Raw genomic sequence first — 830 nt, 5'->3', positions numbered from 1 at the left:
CTCCTGCTGGAGAATCACATTATTATCCATGTAATTTCTTTTATGTAACCAGCATTATGAGGGATATTAAAACAATGTGATGTTCAGCTCTGATTTTAACTAAACTTGCTCAAACAACCATATTAAATACGACCCAACAGTGTTATCAAATGGATATTTTTTCTCCCCATGTGGTAACTGATGGTATCTTTCCTCTTTATCCTCAGGGATTTTTCTGTTTTGCCCTGGCCTTCTGCGGATTGATCCCAGCTGCCTGCTGGAGATACACACACAGCACGGAGGTAAGCGTCGGCTGCTAGGAAATACCACCAGCATCAGATAGACGTTTTTGTAGTATGTGCCAGCAGCCATTTCTCCTATAAAAGGGACATCTGGTGGTAATTAAGCCATCCATGCCGAGGTCTATCGGATGCATGCTCTGTCAAATCAGTCCTTTGCAAGAACAGGGTGGCCTTCATCAGCTGATGGGGTTGTCTGAAGGGAGGAGCCATGGAAACAGTCACACAGGGCAAACGCTTTGCCCTGAAGGCAAACCAAAATGCAAGAGCCATTTCTCCTATAAAAGGGACATCTGGTGGTAATTAAGCCATCCATGCCGAGGTCTATCGGATGCATGCTCTGTCAAATCAGTCCTTTGCAAGAACAGGGTGGCCTTCATCAGCTGATGGGGTTGTCTGAAGGGAGGAGCCATGGAAACAGTCACACAGGGCAAACGCTTTGCCCTGAAGGCAAACCAAAATGCAAGTCTCCTTTTAAATAACTTTGGGATTTTGTTGCAGGGGATTTTTTGTTTTGTTCTGTTCTGTTTTAAATGAGATGCTTGACTTTTG

At 44.3% G+C, this 830-nt stretch overlaps 1 protein-coding gene across 1 annotated transcript in view; it reads left to right on the top strand.

Annotated features, from left to right (window-relative positions):
* Positions 1-206: 206 nt before the first annotated feature.
* Positions 207-830, top strand: part of TSPAN32 (tetraspanin 32) — a gene marked incomplete at its 5' end in the record, with an annotated part of 17,365 nt that continues 16,741 nt past the window's right edge. Inside the window, one exon of the mRNA XM_010152453.1 lies at positions 207-281. Within this exon, the coding sequence (XP_010150755.1) occupies positions 207-281 (75 nt within the window). The remainder of the gene's footprint in view (positions 282-830) is intronic.

Source organism: Eurypyga helias, unplaced genomic scaffold, assembly GCF_000690775.1.
Source record: "Eurypyga helias isolate BGI_N326 unplaced genomic scaffold, ASM69077v1 scaffold12250, whole genome shotgun sequence".
Taxonomy (NCBI): Eukaryota; Metazoa; Chordata; class Aves; order Eurypygiformes; family Eurypygidae; genus Eurypyga; species Eurypyga helias.
Note: the sequence above shows the minus strand (reverse complement) of the source record. Positions and strands in the feature narration are given on the sequence as shown.